This window comes from Gallus gallus, chromosome 4 (genome assembly GCF_016699485.2).
Source record: "Gallus gallus isolate bGalGal1 chromosome 4, bGalGal1.mat.broiler.GRCg7b, whole genome shotgun sequence".
In the NCBI taxonomy this organism is placed as follows: Eukaryota; Metazoa; Chordata; class Aves; order Galliformes; family Phasianidae; genus Gallus; species Gallus gallus.
The window spans coordinates 80,669,957-80,691,176 of NC_052535.1; the positions used below are offsets into that span (position 1 = coordinate 80,669,957).

General features: G+C 41.3%; 1 protein-coding gene across 1 annotated transcript; it reads left to right on the forward strand.

Annotated features, from left to right (window-relative positions):
- Positions 1-255: 255 nt before the first annotated feature.
- On the forward strand, positions 256-7,215 carry GPR78 (G protein-coupled receptor 78). The gene is made up of 3 exons (XM_426354.7): positions 256-1,471; positions 1,852-1,965; positions 5,625-7,215. The coding sequence occupies exons 1-3, from the start codon at positions 804-806 to the stop codon at positions 5,860-5,862; spliced, it is 1,020 nt and encodes a 339-aa protein (XP_426354.2). The 5' UTR covers positions 256-803; the 3' UTR covers positions 5,863-7,215.
- The last annotated feature ends 14,005 nt before the right edge of the window (positions 7,216-21,220 follow it).

Consider the following 21,220-nt stretch of genomic DNA (forward strand, 5'->3'; position numbering starts at 1 on the left):
GCTACGGGTTCCAGCATTGCCGGATACAGCTGGTGTGCTTAGGGTGTGTCTCAGCACAGCACAGAGCGATTAAACTACCAGCAACTCGCTGCCAGCTTTGATCCTTCCTGAGCTGCGCATTAGCGGAAAGTTGGGTTTCCTGTTGCTCTCTCCTGCGGTCCGGGAGTGGATTAGACCGACTTTGCGATCCCTGCCTGAGCCTGTGCCTCTCAGCTGCTCGTCTGCGCATGAGTCGCCGCGGGAGGCTCCGCGGCTGGAGTATTTCAGGGGCTGGGCACCGGGGTAAGATGCTCAGTGCCTGAAGGAGAGAAGCGCACTTGCGGGCCATGGCCATCACGCCGGAACGAGGGGGACCCCGGCCCACCGCCTGAACGAGGGGAGCGCTGTCGTCGGCGCAGCGCCCGCTTCAGCACCGCGGACAGCGCACCTTGAGCTCCGCTACCGGCTTCGGCTCAGCGGCGCCGGCTCCCGCTGACCCCTCTCCCGTTCCCGGGCATCCCCGGCTGCGGACCCGCTACCCCTCTCCGCTTCCCCTCTCGCTATCAGCGTACTCCTCCTCGCTCCTTGGCAGCTCTTCCCCGCTCTTCCTCGGCCAGATCTCAGCCCGCACCCCTGGCTCCTCTCTCCCCACTCGTCTCCTCGCCGACCCTCTCCTCGCACCCCGCTGCCCCCGGCTCCTCTCTCCGCTCCTCCGGCTCCTCTCCCCCGGCAACATGCGCGGGCGGCTGCGGGCGGTGGCTGCGGTGCCGGCTCGGATGTCCCCTTCCTCCTGCCTTCGCCCACTCCAGGCGACCCGCTAAGAGATGGACTTGGCAGGCGTGTTGCTGGCGTTGCTCCTCGTGTTGGTGCTGGTCGTCTCTCTGCTCTCCAACCTCCTGGTGCTGCTATGCTTCGTCTACAGTACGGAGATCCGCAAGCAGGTCGCCGGGGTTTTCCTGGTGAACTTATCCTTCTGCAACCTGCTCCTTACCATCCTGAACATGCCTTTCACCCTGCTGGGAATCCTGAGGAACCAGCAACCCCTCGGGGGCTGCATCTGCAAGGCAGTGGGTTTCCTGGAAACTTTCCTGACTTCCAACACGATGCTGAGCATGGCAGCACTCAGCATCGACAAGTGGATTGCTGTGGTGTTCCCCTTGAGCTACACCAGCAAGATGAGGTATAAGGACGCTGTGATACTGATGGGCTACTCGTGGCTCCACTCCCTCACCTTTCCCTTGGTGTCCTTGTTTTACTCGTGGGTAGATTACAACAGCGTTTATGCCTCTTGCACCTTGCACCTGAAGGAAGAGACAGAGCGAAGAAGGTTTACAGTGTTCACAATCGTCTTTCACTCCACCAGTTTCATGCTGTCTCTGGTGATCTTGTGTTTCACCTATTTAAAGGTGTTGAAAGTTGCCCGGTTCCACTGCAAGCGGATAGACATTATAACCATGCAGACTCTGGTTTTGCTGGTGGATATCCACCCCAGGTAATTCTTGCCTTTTCATATCCACCATCCCGAGGTTCTTGCAGTAGGCACCCTTGTGCAGAGCATTGTCCTATCTTCCCAACACCCCTTCCTGTGCTCCTTCCCAGCAAACCCTCCTGGCTCTGGCTACAGCATACAGTGCCAGCAGACACGCTGTGCATCTGTAGCCTGCACCATTTAAATGTCAGTCCCAGGTAGCAGGGAACCGCTTTTTTTTTTTTTTTTTTCAGATTGTCACTCTGAGATCCACAGAGCCAAGGCTGCCCTGCCTCCCCAGCCCTGCTCCAACACTGGGAGCAATCCTTCCCCTCTCCACCAGGCTCAGCTGTTCCCTCCTCACTCCTTTCCTTAACCCCTCAGCTGCTCTTTTCCTTTTGCAGTGTGAAGCAGCGCTGTCTCAATGAGCAGAAAAGAAGGAGGCAACGGGCTACCAAGAAAATCAGTATTTTTATAGGGTCATTCGTGATCTGTTTTGGTCCTTACATTATCACCAGGTCAGTATTTCCTGCAGGGGTGGATGAGGGGACTGCCTGAGGCACCAAAGTGACCTCTCATGAGCAGGTGCTGGTGTGGTGGGGCTGGGAAGGTCTACAACTAATTTGGGACTGGCAGAACCTGCTGGAGACCTGGGGCCATCAGAACACACACACTTGCACAAGCTGACACACATTCACATGCTGCTGCCCCTAGAGCTGTGTGCTCCCCAGCAGCTTCTGGATCTACTTTCCTTATTGCAACCAGGTCTGGGTGCCTCTGCCAAGAGCAAGAGGCTTTTAGGATGAGTACCAGGAATTAATTACATGCCACTGGGAGATGGAAGCAGTTAAAAACATTCGATACCCTTCCTTCTTAGCATAACCCAAGCAATAGAGGGAAAGGCAGATCACTTCTCCTGATTAGCTCAGGTCCTAAAAAAGCACCAGGCCAAAGCCTGCAACTATTAGTAGCTGGGGTGGCATAATTTAAATTTATCCAGGCTGATAATTTGGCAGTTTGTGTCTGGAAACATTAATGTCAGTGAATTTATTACTAATTATGAATCTTGGCCTTGTGATGTGGGATTTAACTTCCAGGAAAACCAATAATTAGACCTTAGGAATGTATAGGAAACACTATGCTTCTCAACTGGCCAGTCATTTGCATCCACCCTGGTGATATGTGCCTTTTAGAATAGTCAGATGTCATTCTAATTCTCTACTTGTAAGGTCTTTACACAATATATGGAATATATGGAGTTAGAAGCAAACATAACTATAACAAATCACAGCACCTCAGGATTTATTCTTTGATCTCTAAAATAAATGGGCTGAAAATTTCACAAATTATTATTTTTTTTAAATAGTCACCATTCAATGGTGCTTTCAACACACTTTCTAAAAGAACAGATTTCTGACTAGGGAGATGCACTACTCTTTGCAATACCACATTGATGAGGGCTTTCTCAAATTTGTTTCCAAGTCATCAGGGTCTTCATTCACACCGGCTTACAGAATTTGGCCACTCTGATCTTACACAGTCGTATAAATGTAGGTCATTTATGATCACCGTTGCTGTCCTTTTCTTACATGGGCAGTGGGACAAATTGAAGCAAGTGCACAAAGATGACCATTTATTTTAACCTTTAGGATGACATTTCAGTCCCCATTTAGATGCTAAAATGGTCTGACTGCCTAGATAACTGCATTTTTTCTGCAATTGAAAGGATTATTACAAATACTAGCATTACATCACAGAGTTAAAAGGCTAATTGATCATTATTTAGTACATTCTGAGTCATTTTCTATTCATTTTTACCATAAGCAGGATATAATTTTATTGAACAAAGTGGATTTTGCCATCTCCATTCCATGTGAACACTGCTAGTCTCAGCAAATTCCAGTATCACATTTTTCAGGATGGAGATATTTCTTACAAACTTCACAAATTATTCCTTAAAAGATTGTAAAATAAAACTCACTTCCTTCCTCAGACTTTACGTTTGGCAAAGTTGAGATGGATCATTATCCTTGTGTGACAAATGGGTACAACATGTGTCAATAAGAAGAAGACTGAGGCTAGGTTTATGGGATGCATGTCTCAATGTACATTCACAATGACCAAGAGTTTCAGTAAACACAAAATGGGAAGCATTTGAGAAGGACATCCTGGAAGCTCTTTGACCCAAAGGCAAAACAATGTCAAGGCTGCACACGATTAAAAGCAATAGCAGCAGAGGCTGGAGGACTTGCTATCATATCATTTCTCCATTCTTACCCTATTTTTAGCAGGGTTGTGCTGAAGTAATCTCAGTGATGGCAATGGAAGAGATCTTCATTTCTTTCTTGCTTTTTGGCCTGATGACTCAGGTTGGGCTATGAGCTTAGTTTGCTCCTCATTTCAGAGATGTGAATGAGATTTTGATAATTAGTAACATATTCATCTGTTCACTAAAAGCCTGCAGATTAATTTCATCTTTGCTGTCATTTTACTGAAATCTAGAAAATTATACTAAGATGCATTCAGATGGATATTTAGAAGACTGACTTGTTTAGTTCAGGCCTTTTATCTTGTTAAAATCTGAGTGATATTTTTCTTCTGTGAGCTTCAAGGCAATTACTTTTGGGCCCATAACACATTAAAAGGGACACATAGCAGTACATCTATTTTCATAGCTGAAGGATATCTTCCTCTCCTTATTTGGTGTGTTTATAAAAACATCAATTTTGTAAATATCAAGGGTATATTTCCTACTTATGTTGAACTACAGAATGGGATAAACTAAAACAAACAAACAAACAAACAACAAACAAACAGCAAGTGCCTTTATTGTACATTTATTTATTTCTCACATTCTATGTCTTAGATATTCATTTATTGCTGTCTGTGTCTGTTTTGAATTCACTGGAATTTTTTCAACAAGCTTCAAACGGAAGAACAGAAGTAATGTGATTCTGAAATGTACTTGCTGTAGGAATAGTTGCATTAGCTCAAAAGAGAATGTTTCCCGATGAAGTTCAACTGCTTGTTGCAAAGTTCAGTCCTAGCACTGGGAAGTCAGCTTTTCTATACAGGGGGATCTGAGCTCTGCACATTGGAAAGAGACCAAAAGGTTCTTCAAGCCTAGAAAAAGCACCTGAGCTTGCGCTTTGAAATTGTGATGTCTTAGGGTATAGAAAAGAGTTGTTTTATCTCATGGTGTTTTGTTGCTGTTGTTTTTCCTTCTTGAATAAATATAACACAGCATATTCTTGAACATCCAAGAGATTTCACAAAAGATGTACAGATAATGTAACTTTCTTACCCTGTTCCTTCTACCCCTGTGTAGAGCTAGCCCTATGTAGATGAGCAGTATGCCAGACATTTGCTGGCATAGTCTGAAGGTTTATTCTCACCTCTGAGGAAAAAATTGTTTAACTTGCTCTCAGTTTCTCTACCTGTGATTAATGCACCTCTCTCAGCTGAGGTGCTGAGGCCACTAATCATCCATGAAGCACAGGCCAGGAGACACAGGTCTGGAGACAGCCGGTTGGTCATATAATGATGATAAAAGTGTTGTCTCCTTGTTTTCTTTGGCAAAAATAACAATCAGCCAACTGCACACAGAAATTTTCACAGGTAAGTAAATGCTACTAGGCACACTTACCTCAAACCTCTACGTAGATTGGCAGATATGGTAGCATGTAAAGGAGACCCCTAGTTTTCAGGAACAACAGACAGATGCCATGAGTGTCATGGCCAAACATTTGAGGAGCTGAGTGAGTACAGATGCCCCAGTGCGTGTCTCTATCTCAAACTTGTCACAGGCAGTGAGTAATCAGTTATGTCACCAAGATTTTGACCACTGTCATTTACCAGCACAAACAAATTCAGAAAGAGTAGTAATAAACCTAAGTAATTTCTTATGTCTGTTTCATGGGAGCATTAACACTGAAAACACAATTTTCCCCTCATTCCGTAGAAGGAATAATTATTGTTTCCCAGTGGCTTTGTTAAGATAGTTCCTTTGCCTTTATTGAATCCAAGGAGTTAATAAGTACAGAGCACTTCTCCTGCAGGAACCCTGTGTTGTAAGAAAATAAGTGTTACTTTAATGTTTCATGAGGCATGAGTTGAGCACTGGGCTCAGTGTGAATATAACACTCAAGTGTTTCCATCTCTCTTTAATGTTTAACAGGTTGATAGAGCTCCTTCCTTTTGTTACCATAAACTACTACTGGGGAATTATAAGCAAGTGCCTCACCTACAGTAAGGCTGCGTCAGATCCATTTGTTTACTCACTTTTACGTCAACAGTACAAAAAAGTTCTGATCAACATCGTAAATAGGATACTTAAAAGGGATCTGTATCCATCATCAGGGTACAACAGCTCTCTTGACACCGAAAATGATTACTGCTTGCACAGAACAAACTAACAACATGACAAGCACTCCCCTTCAAGCGAGACAGGTGATTGCCACTGCTGGAAAGCTGCCTTTGCCCTCTCATGCTGACAGTGGTGACAGTGTCTCCAGAGGGTGGAAGCTGCATTAGTGCAATGCACTTCTTTGTGGACTTTCCCAAAAGGCTCTTCCCTGGTCTGCTGCTAGTGAGATACATGGCAAAGCCCAGTCCCTGACGGAATGGAGTAGGCTTGAGGGCTTTAAGGGAGCCTTTGGAGGCTTTAGAAAAGCTTAGGAGCTTTTAATGTTTCAAGGCTGAAGACTTGATATTTCTCGGAGCGTCCCATACCAGAGGTGACAGCCCACCATCTCCTGGGCGCACAGGAATCCCTGGCTTGGAAGGCAAGGTTCAGAATCCTTCATGCTGCGCATGCCCCTTGGCAGTCCTGGATCTGCCTTGTTAGTTTTGAATATTAAAAATAAGTCTTTTAACTGATTTATTGTATTGGTGCCTCAAGTGATTGATATGGGTCAGCACTTTGAATCTGAGATTGTTATTGTTATTATTCTTTATTACCAGGCATCATGATTGTAACATAGCCTTTAGGAAGTGGTACATATATTCGATATGCCAGTATTCTATCAAGCATAACCAAAGTCCATGTATCTGAGTTACTACTATTTAGCACTTCAGTGGTATGTGATTACAATAATTGCAGCAACAGTAACAAAGACATATATGGAGTTTAGTTAAATAGCACTGTAGTTACATCACTGGGCTAGTCCTATTCAAACAAGCTTTTATTCAAGATAGCAAAAAAGAGAAAAGATCAGTTAGATGGTAGAAACAACAGCTATCACTGTGGTCAAGGAAAATTACTTTGGAAGATATTTGGTTTCAAAGATGAGGATACAATATGTTAATTCTTTTTAAGGAACATACAGTGTGTAAAATATTTCATGCATTGACTATATTTGGTGGATTGTAATAATATTGTATGATCTTTTATTTTCTATTGATCGATTATTCTGATTATTTTAACTAATACCAAGAGATGTCTAAGAAATATTATAACAAACCTGCTGCCAAATGCCCAGAAACACAAAGCTGCTGTATTATTATATGTATTTTTCTCATTTCTTTATTTTTAAATCTAAACAGGCTTTGGAAAATAAAATGTAGGAAGTATTTTTGAACAATATTCCTTTGATGATATAAAACAGAAATAAAAATATTCTATAGCATTCAGTAAGTTACTATTTTCTAATCTAGTACATGAGGAGAAGATTAAAGCAATTCTAAAATATATTTTAAGAAAAAAAAAAAAAAGAAGAAGCAGTAAAGAACACTTATTTTGTATGTAACAATAAACTTGACCCAATTAAGCACTGAGAAGTCTCTTCCTGGTCAAACTAAGTATATAAGCATGTGATTAGTCACAAATATAATTTCCTTTGAAGATAATGGCTCTGTTCCCATGCCAAAAATTAAGTAGATGCTTAACTGTTTTGTAAAATCAGTGTCTGAGTGGTCATGGAGAAAGGGTGGTTGACATCATCCACAACATGGAAGAAGAGCACCTTATTGCAAACCTAATGAAGTCAAGGAAAGGTGATTCTGCGTAACAAATACTGTGTTCTCTTATCTCCTGCCTTTCTGATGCTTTTTTTTTTTCTCATGCAAGTACCCTAGGCCTCTGTGCTTTGCATCTATAGATCTGCCTGTGTTTAAACTGAATGTACTATAATGGTTTTGTCTTCTTAGTAAAGTATTTGTACTCTCTCCAATTTTGTGTAAATACAATATTTCTGGAAAAAAAAAAAAAAAAGAAAAAGAAAAAGAAAGAAAGAAAAAGTTGTGAGTGGAATCTTTCCAGTTTTACTATCTTCCTGTTGCCTCCACATGCCTCCCCACTCCATCAGGCTGCTACATGACTGATTCTTCCCCTTCATGTCATCTTCAGCACCAGGATCAGATACCTCTGCTAGTGTTTCTGTTCTTTTAGAGTCAGTTCTGTGCCAAAAGTTTCGGTAGTCTACAGCAATTCCTTGTGAGGAAAGATGAGTTCAGTGATACCTACAATTTTTAGCTGATCTTTGGTTCCCTTTAAGAAAGGAAGATGTCACATAAAGTTACACGTATTGAACTGACACTTCCAAGGCACAAAAATGATAAAAGCCTTCTTTTTCAGTATCAACAGACAAGCGAGACAGTGAAAATGTAATAATTAAATTTTAAAACTTTATAGCAATAAACTTCTAAAGCACTTAAACTAAGGCCACACTTTAAAGGTATAAACCAGAACTAAGCCTGCAGAAGAGAAGTCTCCAATGAAACCTCCAAAGAAGTTTGTTTTTCTTCACACACCTTCACCAAGGTATTTCCAGGACTGATGATTCAGATTTTTTTCTGACAAGACTTGGGATGGAATTGGAATCTGCCATCAAAGGAGAAGGAAGCAGGTCTGCCTGCCACATTTCCTAGGTGAGTGCTCTAATGCTTAATTATGAAGAACAGAGTTGCCTCTCCAAAGATAACAGGAATTTATTTTTTTATTATTGTTTTTGCTTAGATCCTGTATTGCAGATAAACCCTTAGACTGTCAATGAGGCCGAGTTTTTGAGTCAGGAGGAGTGAAGCAGTGCTGAAACTGATTCCCAAAACATGTAGGCATGATCTGGATCACAGTCTGCTCAGACCTAGCAAGATGGATGTTCTTCACTCTAAGTACAATACAAAAACTTGTTCTCTTGGGCTGTGTGATACTGAAAGCTTATGTGTTTCTGAGCTGAGGTGGTGACAAAGACCTCAGATCTGTTAATTTTTTACTCCATAGTTTCTTTGCCTCCATTGCAGAGCAGGCGAGTTCCTCCCAGATAAATTAATACCTAACAAACATTTGCAAATAATGTGCACAGTTCAGTAATTACTGAAAACGTATTTACTTCATTTGAACATGTAATTGTGGTGCTGAAGTTAAATTTCAGAGCTAATGTTAGGCTTATTATGTAATCAAACACATAGTAATCAGATGTCTTCCACAACTTCTTATAGGAATACTGATCTTATCCCTTGCAACTGTGGGTTGCAAGCTCTTTGAGAAATTTAGCAGCATTGACTGTTGTTGGACAAGATGTTCAAACTCACCCTGGTAAAGTGCTTAAATATATATATATTTATACTTACAGTGAACAGAACAATTCTGCATGAGCAGAAAGGCTTGACTAGATCGTGTGATGGGCGTATTTTATGCTTATGTATTTAAATCTTTGGAAGTTATTCTGTTTATTTTCCCAAAATAATTATGTGCCACTCTGCATGCAGAATTGAACAAGCAACTTTGTCCCAAAAGCACATAGCATATTTTGAGATTGTGAATTGCAAATAGCTTGTTTAGCCTAGTTCAGGAGGACACCTGGTTTGTAAGAGGTGTTAATTACACAAGTAAATTAGAGATTCTGGTTTTTATTTTTGGAAAGGAGGTCCAATTAATATTTAATGGCTCCACTGGAGACACAGCAGAGTTGACCTTAAGAAAGGTTGTAAATATATGAGTATCTTTCTGTGCCAGAGGCTTTGGAGAGCGAAATGTCACCTGGCAAAATGCGTGCAAACAGCTACTTGGAGCGGAAGCTGCTTTTCCCTGTGGCTTATGGATGTCAAGCAGGCTAAGTAACTGCCCCCGTTTCTGCATATGCCTGATTCTTTTCTCTCTACCAGCAAGTTTTTCTTGTCAGGACACGTAGGTGCATGAAGGTCTCTAAGGGTGCATAATGAAAAGAGCAGAGAACACCTAGTTTCCTGTAAGTGAGAAATAAATAAAATGTGAGTCACTCCCAGCTAGGCTTCTCATAGACTCCATGCAAATGAAACATATTGCAAAGCATGTGTGTTAAATGTCACAGGGTCCATATAGTGAAAGGTACTTCTGAGTGACAAGAACTTTGCTCACTCAGTGAAGCTTTTTAGACAGGTTTCAGAAACACTATGAACATTAACTAAAGCATCTTCATCTTTAAAGCCTCTGACATGGTCCCTCACCACACCCTTCTCTCTAAATTGGAGAGGTATGGATCTGAAGGATGGACTGTTCAGTGGATTAGGAATTGGTCAGCTGGATGCAGCCAAAGGGTTGTGATCAACGGTTCTGTGTCAGGGTGGAGGCTGATCACAAACGGTGTCCCTCAGGGGTTGGTCTTGGGACTAGTGCTCTTCAAAATCTTCATCAATGACACAGATGATGGAATTGAATGAATTCTCAGGCAGTTTGCAGGCAACACCAAGCAGAGCAGTGTGGTCAATACACTGGAGGGGAGGGAAGTCATTCAGAGGGACCTGGACAGTCTGGAGAAGTGGGCCCATGTGAATATAATGAGGTTCAATAAGGCCAAGTACAGTGTGCTCCACTTGGGCTGGTGCAATCCCAGGTATTTATACAAACTAGGAGAAAAACTCCTTGAGAGCAGCCCTGTGGAGAAAGACTTGGGGGTCCTGGTGGATGGGAAGCTGGACATGAGCCAGAAGTGTGCACTTGCAGCCCAGAAGGCCAACTGTGTTCTGGGCTGCATTAAAAAAGTGGTGGCCATCAGGGAGAGGGAGGTGACTGTGCCCCTTTACTCAGCTCTTGTGAAGCCCCATCTGGAGGCCTCCCCAGGTCTGAGGCCCCCAGAACAAGATGCAGAGCTCTTGGAATGAGGAGGGACACTAAGATGATCAGAGGGAGAGGGTTGGAGCATCTCTCCTGCGAGGAAAGGTTGAGGGAACTGGGCTTGTTTAGCTTGGAAAAGAGGAGGCTCTGGGAGAACCTCATTGTGGCCTTCCGGTACTTGAAGGGAGCATATAAACAGGAGGGGGTATGACTGTTTACTTGGGTTGATAGTGATAGGAAAAGGGGGAATTGTTTTAAACTGAGACAAAGGAGGCTTAGGTTAGATATTAGGAGGAAGTTTTTCACTCAGAGGGTGGTGACACACTGGAACAGGTTGCCCAAGGAGGTTGTGGATGCCCTGTCCCTTGGGGTGTTCAAGGCCAGGCTGGATGTGGCTCTGAGCAATCTGGTGTAGTGGCTGGTGACGCTGCACATGGCAGGGGGGTTGAAACTTGATGATATTTGAGGTCTTTTTCAACCGAGGCCATTCTATGATTCTGTGATTCATCTCTGAGCCCATTCTACTATCAACTATAGCAAGCTGTTGAGTATCTTATTGTGGACAATGAAAGCTTTCCAAACAAAGTATTTTTTATGACATAACTGAAGGATTTTATTATGTATACTTCATCCATTTCACCGAATCTTTCCATTTGCACATAACATCTATATTTTTTGTACAGCAAATTCAAAGTAAGCTATCCAACGTATGCTGAAATTTCCAAATTTTCTTTTGTACACCAAATAGATTGAAATCCTGAAACAATTCCCAAGATCTCTGTTTCTCATGCCTAACCCTGAAGTATTTTCAGTTAACACATTTTCTCACATTTCAACTTCTTTTTCCAACACAAGGCTTCACACTCTTAATTCCGTTCAAGTGAAGCTTGACCTTAAGTGGCAGTCTCATTACCACCTTTTATACGCTTTTATAGGTCCTGTCTTTATGTATCCAACCACTCTGTTCTTCTTTCTTGCAGCTGTCAGCCCAGAGGCTGGTTGAGAATAGTTTGCTGAAACCCAACAAATAGCTCAATGCCCTTTCTCCACAGCATGAGGCTGGATATTGGGCTTGCATATGCATCTTCACAAGAATATTAAAGCATGCTTTAGGTCTACTGCTTCGCACTTGTCCTTATTTCTGTTAACACAAAATGTTGATTTGCAATGCATGGCCTATGTTTTATGAATGATTGCTGATCACACCTTATAGGTCCATGTCATATACTGCCTTTCAGCTCTGAATCTTGCTTTTCAGCTAATCACACTATTTTTATTGTTGCTGATGAAGCCTGATTCAGGCATTTAATATATCTCTTTGGGATCTTTACAAAGCAGCCCAAATACTACATTATCTTTTTGTTTTTACCCTTCCTGGAAGACAGGGAAGTACTAGAATGGTACTTCTTAGGAGACCTAAGGCACAGATGAAAGATCATTTAGCCAAGAAAGAGTCAAACTGCCTGGAACACACTGCAGAAGGTACTTATAAATAGAAGAATAGCACTTCCATTCTGAATTTGTTTGCAGGTATATCACTCAGAGTTTCTGGGACATTTAAAAACATGCTTCTTGTTATGGCCAACCCTGACAGTGGAGACAAATTCAAAGAAAGGTATTGCTATTTAGAATGCAAGAACAGGATCCATGCATCTTTATAGGGTGGACAAAGAACAAACCACTCCAGACATCTGGCAGTAGCATGCAACTCTAAAAAGCCTTTTTCCTAAGCTTTCTTATAGCTCTTTGGGTATCCTCTCTGATGGATACCTGGGCTCACTGAGAAGCCACAGTAACTCCAGTCAACTGAATTTGACTCTTGCAAGCTCCTTCCTTTTTTTTCAATTTTTTATTTCTAGAGTCATAAGTGCAGAAAATTGATTCAAATCCTATTTTTTTTCCTTCCTTCTTAAAAATATAGTTTATTGCTTGAAAGGTATTTATCAAGAACAAGTAATAATATACCCTCTAACTGCACACTTCACCCATAAGCTTTTCTGTAAGTAAATTCCCTTCTGTTTGGTAACATTCATCTCTAGATACAAAAGAGCTGGACATACATAGGAACAGAATAATTTTCTCTTTGAATCTCTACTAGCCTGTGTTCTCTTTGAGTGAGCATTCAACATTTGAAATCCTCATGCTTCCTCCTCCATCAATGCCTTGTAAAGTCTCTCCCTGTCCTCAGGTTTCTCGTGTCACCTGAAAACCAGGCTATCCAGACCACTTCTATCATTGATGCATTCCCTCAGACTATCATGTGGTTATTCTCACTTGTTTTTTTCTTCCTGTGATGTTATTTTCCTATGAATTTTGGTGTTTTTTAAATTAGTTTTACATTTAGAACCTCTTCAGTTTTTATTTCCGTGCATATGAGCAGGATTGTAAAGTGCAAATGAATTAAGCTAGAGAGAAAGACTACTCTTTCCCCCCTCTCCTCCCTCTCCTCCCATTCCCCCCCCACCCCACCCCCTTTTTTTCTGTGTGTGTTTGTGTGCACTTTACAATGAAAACAGGCAAAAGAATCATAGCAAAAGTATTACAACCTACCAGTTTCCACAGTTGGTGGCACACAGAAGTATAATATGACTATATTGTTGAATCTAGCAGCTTATTTGATTTCAGATAGAATTATCAGATATCCTTTTATTGCTGAATTAAGAAATAAAAGGTGTTCAGCATGAATTCCTCACAAAAAAAAAAATTCATTTCATTTTTGGAAGAAAAGATCTTACTGCCCCAATAACACCTGCAAAAGGAATACTGGATGGAAATGCAACATACTCAATGAGTAGACATATACTAGGTTCCTCTGGGCTTGTTCTACAATGACTAAATGTCTGTTATTACCCTACCAGCTTAATAGCCTCTTCTTCTACTGCTGATTCCCTCAGGTTCAGTCCTTAGAGTATTAGTCACCTTCTGGCTTTGAATTGTACATAATATGAACCAGAGAAATGGATCACAGCACCTCTTGCCTTGAAATTTCACATGCTGCAGTTGCATTGATTTGATGAGTTTTGAGGGTAGTGGTTGCTTGGCAACTCGAAGCTAAACAGGTCCAGCATAGGGTTGAGTATGTAAATGGCTTGCTCTTAGCTATAGCAAGGTTTCTTGACACTCTGACATCTTTCTCACAGAAGAAAGCTGGAGGTTGGACTTGCCTCCTGGTGCAGTGTAGTTAATTCAAGGAGGAAGAAGGAGTTATTGAGAGCCATGCCTAGTGAAATAATCTGTAGGAAAACTGAGAAATTCAGCTTCTGCAGGAATTTCTCTGGATTCCTATGTCCAAAGGTGTCCTGTTTGTCAGGGCCTTCCTTTAAACCCCTGATTAATCAAAATTTTGAGTCACATCAGCATTTTAGGTGAGTCAGTGTTTCTCTTTTTTCCCTAATCAAAGTTAAACACAGAGAACTACAGATCCCCAGCTGTCAGAGAGCCCATTGTCACCACTGTGATCAGGGAACAGCAATAATGTGGCTAAGACCACTAATGACAGTTTTTGTGTTTCTGGTGATCTTGTCACGAGGCCTTGTAGGCTGAAAGAATGAATAAGGAACTTCTCCCATGGTGTTAAGTTTGATATGTGTGTGATGCAGCACTTTTTGTATCTGTACAAATCTTAGCAGTTGTATATCAGGTCTTTAACCAAGCAGCATCATAATATTAGTATCACTAGATGAATTTTCACTGACAGAGGTTTAATCTGAAATACTGCCCTTCTGAAAAGCAGGAATATTTGACTAATTGATGGAACCAGTCCCAGAGTTTAACCCATGGCTGAAATTTCTCCCACTGTAGCATATGACTGGTATTGCACACCCTATAGCCTTTCTTTTACTCCTCCTGATGGTCCTGTTTTTGTTTTCTTCACCCTTCATAAGTGTGGGTTGGGCTGTCCTACACAAATTATTTTTCAGAAGTACTTTACATACTTGAAATACTTGTGGACTCTTTCTGAGTATGCAATTAATCATTAGTTGGCCCAGACAAGCCCATAGCTCAAATTATTTCTCATGATGAGTCAATGCTTAACCCCTCATTCTATTTGTTATTTATCTCCAAATTCTTTCCAATTTGTTAATGCTTTTCCTGAAATTAAAACACTTGTGCTTTTAATATTACTGGATGCAGAATAATGTGGCAGAAGGATGGAAGAAAGCAGTGCTGTGCTGGACTCTAGTTGAATGCTGGAATGAGTCACACAAGACAGCCCTGAGCCAGTGACCTCCACAGATACTCTTACAGACTGCGTCAAATACAGTTATCCACATCCGGGAACCGATGAGTTTCTTACAAATAATTTAGGGAGCTGAGTTGGTGCATACAGGCCTGGCTCAAAGCCTGAGGTTTATGCTCGTGTAGACTTGGAGCAACTGGAAGAACAACTTTGAGGTCACCTTGCTTTCTCTCGAGTGGGCAGGCTGTCTGGGATGCATGTGTGGGGCTGAGCATCATGCTGCTGAACGTGCTGGGTCCTGCATAATCCTAAAGATGGTGTCCAAACTGGATTCTCCACCTATTCTGGTATTCTTATTCCTTTGGTCTTTGAAGATGTGCTGAGTCACCCACAAAGAACAGTCTGACAATGGAAAGTGGGGGTTAGAAACAATGTTTTTCAAAGTTCGTCTGAAAAAACATAGGCCTTACAATGTCCGATGGTTTTATGTTCATCCAGAGAGGCTCCCTGTGGTTTCCACCATTATTTGTAGATTCTTTGAGTGAAGAAAAAGAAAACCGAACTAAAGTTCCTTACCTGTTAGAGAAGGCCCCAAATTTGGGGGAAGTTTCTGCAGCACCACGTGGCCATGGCACTTTAAAAACTGGGAGTATTGTATACAAAACAAATCTTAAAATACTTCTTAAAATGATCATGGCTCGGATTTTTAGTTAGATGTACACTATCAATACATTGAAATGCAGATTTTAGGTGCCCAAATACCTTTGAAGTCAACCAGTTTTGACTAAATTATCAACCTATTTCACCTGGCATTCTGTGATGTCTGGGATTGGATTTCTTAAATTTGAATCAGGATTTTATTTCAAAATGTGAAGCTGGAAGTCTCAGAATTGTCAGTTCAGTATGAACTGAAATGGCTGCCTGTCTAAGTTTAGCACCCATTAAAAAAAAAAAAAAGAAAAACTTTTGTATATTTATTTATTTTGAAATTGCTGGGTGTCTGCCTTCAAGAAATCAGGATCTGTTAAGTGTTTCCCCATCGGGCATCTGAAAACTGAAATACTCTGTCACTTTTTCAAAGCTTCCAGCACCTCTGAGAATATGCAAAGTAAACCTCGGAGGACTTCTTTTGAATGTTTTGGCATTAATGTTTTGTGAGACAAGGAAGAGAGACAAAGTGAAATGAGTCTCAAAATAGGACTGTCAAGTTCTTTTCTGGAAAAGCTGGTATTAATTTTTAATACTCCATCTGTGATCAGAAGAAAAAGACCTTTAGTTCTCAGCACAGATCTTTTTTGAGCACACTTATTTTTCCTTGTAGTCATTATATATTCAGATCTGTGATTCATGGACTTGACTTTATTATTTTTCTTGCTTTATGAGAGTCAGAAAGAGTCACCTTTGGGTCTCATCTTGAACAAAGACCACAAAAAAGAATTAGCAGCAATCCCTCTTTTCTACTTCACATTTGGGAGTAATAAAAGGATCCTTTGAGAGGATAACAAAATCCTCATGTCAGTTCTATCTTTTTTAATGATGAAGTTTAAATAATGTGCCCTGATGGTGGGGTTTGGTGATTGGTGCATGCTATTTTGCAAATACTTTCCTGCATACAGGATCATATTTATTACTCTAGTTTCTTTCTGGTCTTGTTCTAACATCCACTGCTATGTTTCCTTCCAGTTTTTGTATCACTTGGGCCTTTGATCATGGCTGAGTTTTAACTAGGCATCATTTTTACCTGTCATCAAAAGAAACTTCTTCAGTTGTTCCATTTCTTACCACTTATTCCAAGTGAATCCAGAAATTACATGAAAGGCGTATTAAAATACAGGCACGTCTTCAGTTGAACTGCCTAGGAAGACAAGGTCTCCTCCTGTTTTAATTGCATTCCTCTGTATTATGATAGGATCAGTTCTGTGGATTACCTGGAAGTGCTACAAGGAACTAATTTTGTGGGTCACTGACTTAGTTAATCTGTGACAAGTCAGACAGAATATGAAAACAGGCTTTAAATATCCCTGGCAGTACTTTTAATGAATTTAAATGAGTTAAATTTTTTCAAGAGCACTTTTTTCTTCTTACTCTTATTATATTTAATCAAGGAGGAAAGAGATATCTGTAACCATTATATTAATAGCGTAAGAAACACTCAGTTCTTGCTTTGTTTTCCAGCATATGATAAAATCTGGAAGAAAAGCATTTAGCAAATTGTGCTAAAGTGACATAAATAAAAAGAAAAGAATTCAAGTTCATTTTTAGAGCCATTACAAGAAATTCAGCATAAGAAGCTAAATCTAGACTGGTTAACTCTGGAATGGTCTACCAGAGGTCTGTCCTTTTTCCCCTAAAGTGCTGGTACAAACGTGGACTTGGCTGATAATGATTAAAAATAACTGCTGTAGGCTACAGAGAATTCATGGAGCATTTGAGGCATGGAGAAAGCTTTAATCTGTGAGCCGCTCTTAGGGTACAATGCAGGAGAACAAGAAAATTCGTATGTGGTCTTTTTTCTTTGCTCTCTTCTTCTAGCATTTCCATAAAACTTCTGACTCTGGGTATTTGTGGCAGTTTCTAAAGATGGTTTAATCTTATGGGTCGTAAATGGAACAAACTGAAAGTTGAGATAAAAGGCACTGCTTAAGAAGTTCTGTGAGAATGTTAAAAGCTCCCCAGCTGTAATGTATGCAGTGTTGCCTACTATTTTTTCCCATGGAAACTGCAACAGATACAAAGAGCACAATAACACTATTTGATGGAGAAAATTCTCAGCTACGAAACACTCTCTTCCAACACTGTCACCACCATTATCTGTGCATTTTCACCAGTGATTAACAAGACCCTGAATGCTGTGCTTGCTTTTTTTTTTTTTTTTTAAGCATCTATAGGGCATACAGAACCTATCTTGTCTTTCACACCACTGCTGTTGCCACTGCTGAAATGCACCACCCACCACCTCGCTGTGACCTTATTGACTGTTCTACATTCAGCAAGTGTCAATGAATGTCAAAGGGTGCCAATTTTTCCTGCATGGAAGAATTCAATTCCACAACTTTGCTCCATACACACTTCCACGTGAGGTGCCATTTTGTCAGACTGCCCATCTGCTGCTGTCGGTCACATGTCAATGTGTCACACATGGGAAGATTCAGCCTCTACTGCCATACCACCAACATCTCCTTCTGGCATCACATGCCAACATAATAAAATAGGAGGCATTACTTTTGGAGCATCCCTCATAGATAGTCCCAAAAGACATATAGGAAAAAAAAAAAAACATTCCACAGTATACGCTCAGCTTAACAATTGCAAAGCTCAGAGTATCCTTTGTATTCCCACAGTAAAATAGGCATTTCCCTCAGCTACAAACTAACTTGCATGTGTGTGAATTATGTTTAGAGAACAAATGTTTTCCCTTCTTTTAACTTAGCATCTAGAAGCCCTGGTGGGCCTTTCTGACATCTGTGCTATAGCTTAAACCACCGTCACGTCACAGGGGCATATAAGGTCTTGCAACTACAGATAGAAAAAGACTTGTTTTTTGCTTGGTTTTTAAGTTTCTGTGTCTTGGTAGATAGCTGCTAGTTCTCTCCCTGTCTGTCCTGAGAGCAGATTCCCCTTTTAACCCTAACAGAAGGGGAAAGGAGAAAAACAGGAGATGTCTTTCTGCAATAAAAATGTAAGAATATCCTGAATGGATTTAATTACTGTAAAGTCTATTAAAACTAGATCTGGGCCCATTTTCTCTTTCTCATGACATGAGTGTACAAACAGGTAAGTTCTGAAAGAAATTTCCAAAGTATCTGTCCCTTCTACTCAATTCTATTTCTTCTCATGAGGAAGAAAAACAAAATCAAAAGAGATGATAGTTACACGTGTGTGATTATATTTTGGGTTGGATGCAGCCATGGAAAGACAAAAAATAGGTTGACATCTACTTCCGTCGTCAGTGCTGCTGATACTCCAAGACCACGAAGTAGTTCTAAATAATGTCAGCAAGAAATCTGAGGTGACCCATGGGAGTGAGGGTACCACGTTTCAGTTGTTTGTAGAGTGGTACCTTTGATCCTGGAAGCTCTGCACTGAGGCCAAGGAGTCCTGACCCTCAGCAAGGTTAATTAGGCTGAACATATTGCTACGACGACACAATGTCTTCCTTGTTTCAGAGTGCATCTGAGTCAATAACTGAGTTGTGCTGCCTTATGCAAGGCAGAGGAAACGTTGTCTCCATTTGATTTTGATGAATGAAGGGCCAAAATATGGTTGAACCAGAGGAGTGAGCTGAGATCCGTCCACGTACATACAAAAAAATACTAGATGGATACAATAATTTTGAGAATGAAAAATGTTAAACATAGCATTTCTCCCATTCTAATTCAGTCATTTGATTCAGGTATATAATGAATAGTTGTTCTGAAATGACTAAAAAATTCCAAGCATGATGGGACTTTGACTCATATTTGAAATAAAATATGGAGCACGATATGGATGATGAGTATCATGGTAGGGCTGGTAATGCTGCTGAAGGCAAGTGTCACTGATTTGCAAAATGCTGTGGGAGATCCTAATAAAGTGGACTTTAATTTGCTTGTATTATTAAAAAAAAAAAAAAAAAAAAAAAAAAAAAAGATTTAATCCTAAGCATGTGATATCTAAATGGGCTGGTGAGCTGAAGTGTGGTGGGGAGAAGGGGGGGACTCACAAGGATATAGAATCTAGGCTGAAGGATGGAAGACTGGGTGAGAAATTGTAGACAGAAACAAAAGGCACCAGAAAGAGAGACAGAAAAATGGGAAAGCCTACTGTGTTACAGCTATTGAAGGATTAGTTCTGCTGCAGAGCTCATATCAAGGAACAAATAGAAGTATAGGGGAAATGCCATTCCACACTTTTGAGGACCGCAGAAAATTTCAGGAAAGGGATGAACATTTGCCAGGATTGTTGGTCAGCTTGGTCTGCAGGTATAATCACAGCAACTTTTTTCACTATAAGGGATTTAGGCTAAAATGCACAGCCTGGGTAGCAAGGGCTCATGTGCACCCTCAGCTCTATCTGAGCGCATCAATTATGTATGCATCAGATGGGTCCTCAGAGCAGCTTGACTGCAGGTTGGTGGGGAGTTGGGCAGAGGTAGAGTACATCCCACCCTTGGACACCCTTCAGCATTGTGCTGGTGAGACATGCTGCTATACGGTCAGAGGAAAAAGGCAGCCAAGTTATATTCTTCTCCTTAGAAGTTTGTTCTTTGAACCCTAATAGGCTTTGGTGTTGTTTGCTCCCAGGACAGCCTCTGCAGTCTCTGGATCCAGCTGGAAATACTGGAGGCAAGAAAAACTGAGCTCCTTAATCCTTCCAGCAGCATAACCCTTCCAAATATGATGAGACATCATCTAATTTTCAAGAGACATAGAGCTTTCTCCTGGCCTGTCAGCCTGTTTTGCATCTTTCCCTGCAGGGAGATTCAATTGATTACATTATCATACGGCACCATAACTCCCTGCTGATCCTTCTAATAGTGCTCAGCAGAAGTCGGTGTGCTCTGACTGCAAGGTGAGGTTCTCTGCTCCTATGTGTAAGCAGGTATTTGTCCTTAAGGGAATGTGCACTGCAAGGAAGGACAGGGTTCTTTATTCAAATTTAGTCTAAATTTTTCAAGAAGAGTAGCTTTTCCTGTGTTACTTTTGGGGAGGAAATATATATTTTTTTTCCATGTATAGGTTTTTAAAAAAATTCATCTTACCTAAAGCAAACTGTTTCACCATACTTGTTTTATATGTATACAATGTCATATTTCTGTTTAAAAATAATAATAATAAGGTAAATTCAACACAGAAAAACTGCCCAGTTAAACCATGTATTTTATATATATATATATTCCTTAGCTTTTGTGAAGTTATTACAGAAGCACAGCTACTACGGCATCACACATTCTTTTAAGAATAGGTTGAATTCTCAATCTGTTTACGTAAACTGGCTCTCATTTTAAGCAACTGGCAACCCCAGGTGGAACCTGGAGGAGGATCCCAATGGCTTCTTTGTGGCTTCTCACGTCTGCATGCTGGAGGACACGCACCTTGGATTCTCCACGCTGTCATTATCGTGTGTTAAACTTGCAGTTTGAGCTGCTTATGAAACACCATTCCTTGGGAAGAAAGTTGCTTCTGATTGCTTTTCTGTGTGTGTGTGTGTGTGTGTGTGTCTTTTCCCTATGTTTTCTCCAGGCAGTCGCCCTCAGCTCAGTGAGACCGGCTTTACTGCCGCTCCCCTCTCCCTTGGGAAAACTGCCGCACGAAGTCTGAAGTGATGGACCCCCGGCAGCACATCCCCACGATGCAGGGACCCCCTTCACCCCCACTGCTACCGAAATGACAAACCGGGCTGCACCAGGGAGACCGTGGGGAGGCAGAGGGGAGGGAGAGCTCACCCCTCCTCCCTCTCTGCCTCAAAGCCTTTTGCTTTCCAAGCTCAAATGCTAGCTGAAATCTGATGCCTGGACTGCATATGCAGTGAGACGTGGGCATGCCCTCGCAGTGCACCGATTTCCTCCGTGCCTTGGAGAGCC

Bases quoted from the DNA above. Each gene is read 5' to 3' on its own strand.
- GPR78 (XM_426354.7), top strand. From the start codon at position 804: ATGGACTTGGCAGGCGTGTTGCTGGCGTTGCTCCTCGTGTTGGTGCTG. The intron at 1,472-1,851 runs GTAATTCTTGCC...TTCCTTTTGCAG, and splicing joins CTGGTGGATATCCACCCCAG to TGTGAAGCAGCGCTGTCTCA. The intron at 1,966-5,624 runs GTCAGTATTTCC...AATGTTTAACAG, and splicing joins GGTCCTTACATTATCACCAG to GTTGATAGAGCTCCTTCCTT.